General features: G+C 53.8%; 1 protein-coding gene across 1 annotated transcript; it reads left to right on the plus strand.

Moving 5' to 3' along the window:
- Positions 1–1,181: 1,181 nt before the first annotated feature.
- On the plus strand, positions 1,182–2,207 carry LOC146571417 (uncharacterized). Its single transcript, XM_085279612.1, has one exon. It carries the CDS (start codon positions 1,182–1,184, stop codon positions 2,184–2,186), a length of 1,005 nt encoding a protein of 334 aa, XP_085135738.1. The 3' UTR covers positions 2,187–2,207.
- Positions 2,208–2,474: the final 267 nt, after the last annotated feature.

Raw genomic sequence — 2,474 nt, forward strand, 5'->3', positions numbered from 1 at the left:
AATATGAAGCTGCAGACAGGAGGAAAAGAGGAAGACCTCAGAGTAGGTTCGTGGATGTAGTGAAGCAGTACATGCAGATTGTTGGTAAGCTGGCACCACTGATGTGACACCGAATTTCTTCAGGAACTATAACCAGAGGGTGACTCTGGAGGCCAAGGCCACTCAGGTCAAGAGTGGTGTTAGTTTATGGTTACTATGCAGAAATTATCTTCTGTTTAACTTTTGCTATGGTAAAAATATTTACTGTTGTTTGATAGAGCTCTGGGTTTTCCCCAGGAGGCAACCTCTTTAAAGGTTCACCAGCAGTCACATTAAATTAAAATTTCTGTAGCTTAGAAGAATACGAATGAAACAGAGACCAGAGACCTACTTATACAGCCCGAGAGTCACCTTATTTGGGCCCTATCACTATTTAAATGTTTATAATAATAAGAGAGGGGCTAATAATATATTTAGAGAATATTTGTTCATAGTAGTTGAAGGAAACGGTTTCCAGGGCCTAATCCGTGGATCGACTTCCTTCGAGGCGTGGACGTCTATCAGCAGAGAATGTACCTTCACCTATCAGCAGAGAATGTCCCTTAGTCTGTAACACAGTCAAATATATTCTCAAGTAATATTCAAGCATGCCATTCAGCGTGTTAGTACGAGCTCGGGAGCAGCTTGGGAGAACAAGAAAACAGAGACTGCTTCAGATTGTCTTCCCAAATTGACTCAACTTTATTCACAAGTACAACAGTTTATATAGAGGGTAAAATTCATGAGACAGCAGATTATCAGTTTAAACCAGTACAGACCAAGATAAGGCAGCGTCTTCCTGCCCATGGGTGAAGAAGCATCCTTTGTGTAGTTTATCAGTTCAGCTACAATTGTGATTATCTCAGCGACATATTTTCAAGGCACAAAACAAACAGTTCTTACATTAGTGAAATCTGAAACAAACCATTTGGCCTTCAACAGGCGTCTAAAAGATTAAGAAACTAATGTAGCTGAGGGAGTGATCTCTGTGGTATTTCAACCTTGTACCAGCCTGTGATTCTCACACATCAATTCTTGGGTCAAAGAGAAAAATAACTAAAACAAAGGGGCCTTATTGAATGACAGAGTTTTCCTGTATAATGTCACTATAAAACAATATCCAGTAAATGCTAACCGTAGTGCTAAAATACCTAACACTCAGCATGCCCGAGCGGGAGCTCAGCGAGCGGGAGGAGCCCGCGCCGCCAGCTGAGGAGCTCAGCGAGCCGGAGGGGCCCGCACCGCCAGCTGAGGAACTCAGCGTGCCGGAACAGCTCAGCGTGCCGGAGGAGCTCGGCGAGCCGGAGGGGCTCAGCGAGCGGGAGCAGCTCAGAGAGCAGGAGCAGCTCAGCGAGCCGGAGGAGCCCGCACCGCCAGCTGAGGGGCTCAGCGAGCCGGAGGGGCCCGCACCTCCAGCTGAGGGGCTCAGCGAGCCGGAGCAGCTCAGCGAGCCGGAGCGGGAGCAGTTCGGCGAGCCGGAGGAGCTCGGCGTGCCGGAGGAGCTCGGCGTGCCGGTGGAGCTGGTCGAGCCGGAGGAGCTCGGCGAGCCTGTGGAGCCCGCGCTGCCACCGGAGGAGCTCGGAGGTCCGGAGAGACCCGCTCAGCCTGAACTGGAGGTCAGCAAGTCTGACGGGTCATCACGTCTAGCGCGCCCTCCACGCCAGCTACGCCCAGCGCGTCTGCGTCAGCGACCGGCGCGTCAGCGACCGGCGTGTCATCGACCGGCGTGTCATCGGCCTTGTACCATACCTCGCCGTTGTTCACCGGAGCTGCGCCGCCGCCACTGGATTCGGGGCAGGCCGCCTGGGGAGCAGCGCCGCCGTCGTCTGACCCGGGGCAGGCCGCCGGAGGAGCAGCAGCGCCGCCACCGCCACTGGATCCCGGGCAGGCCGCCTGGGGAGCAGCGCCGCCGTTACTGGACCCGGGACTCGCCACCGGAGGGGCAGCAGTGCCGCCGCCACTGGAGCTGTGGCAGGCCCCCGGAACTGTTTTGCTGCTGCTGCCGGACCCGTGGCCGTCCGCCGGAGCGGCAATGTCGCCGCCTTTGGACTCGAGGTAGGCCCCCTGAACTCTTTTGTTATGTTGATGGGCCACCTGAGACTGTTTTGTGGCGTTTTTTCTTTTTGTTGCTCCGCTGCTGGATGCGCGGTCGGTCTCTGGGACTGTGACCTTGGGGGGGTTGTTTTCTTTGGTTGTTTTTGCTTGTTTTGATTCTGGCCCTCCGTCCTGGTTCCCCCCCGCCGCCCGCCCTGGGTTGGTTGTGCTGTTTTTTTTGTTTTGGTTTTGGGGTCGTCGGGAGCCGACCCTTAGAGGGGGGGTACTGTCAGGGTCCTGGGACTGGGCGACCCAGGATCCCTGAGCAGTCATGTATTATATTATTATTATTATTATTGTTGTGTATTTTGGTGTTGCTCCCCCTTCCCTGTGCTTGTGTATATGTGTGTGTGGGTGGCTGA

The sequence above is a fragment of the Mchenga conophoros genome, linkage group LG7 (assembly GCF_057382185.1).
Source record: "Mchenga conophoros isolate Kocher_MC1m ecotype Shallow Benthic linkage group LG7, M_conophoros_male_GT1.1, whole genome shotgun sequence".
Taxonomy (NCBI): domain Eukaryota; kingdom Metazoa; phylum Chordata; class Actinopteri; order Cichliformes; family Cichlidae; genus Mchenga; species Mchenga conophoros.

Bases quoted from the DNA above. Each gene is read 5' to 3' on its own strand.
- LOC146571417 (XM_085279612.1), top strand. From the start codon at position 1,182: ATGCCCGAGCGGGAGCTCAGCGAGCGGGAGGAGCCCGCGCCGCCAGCT.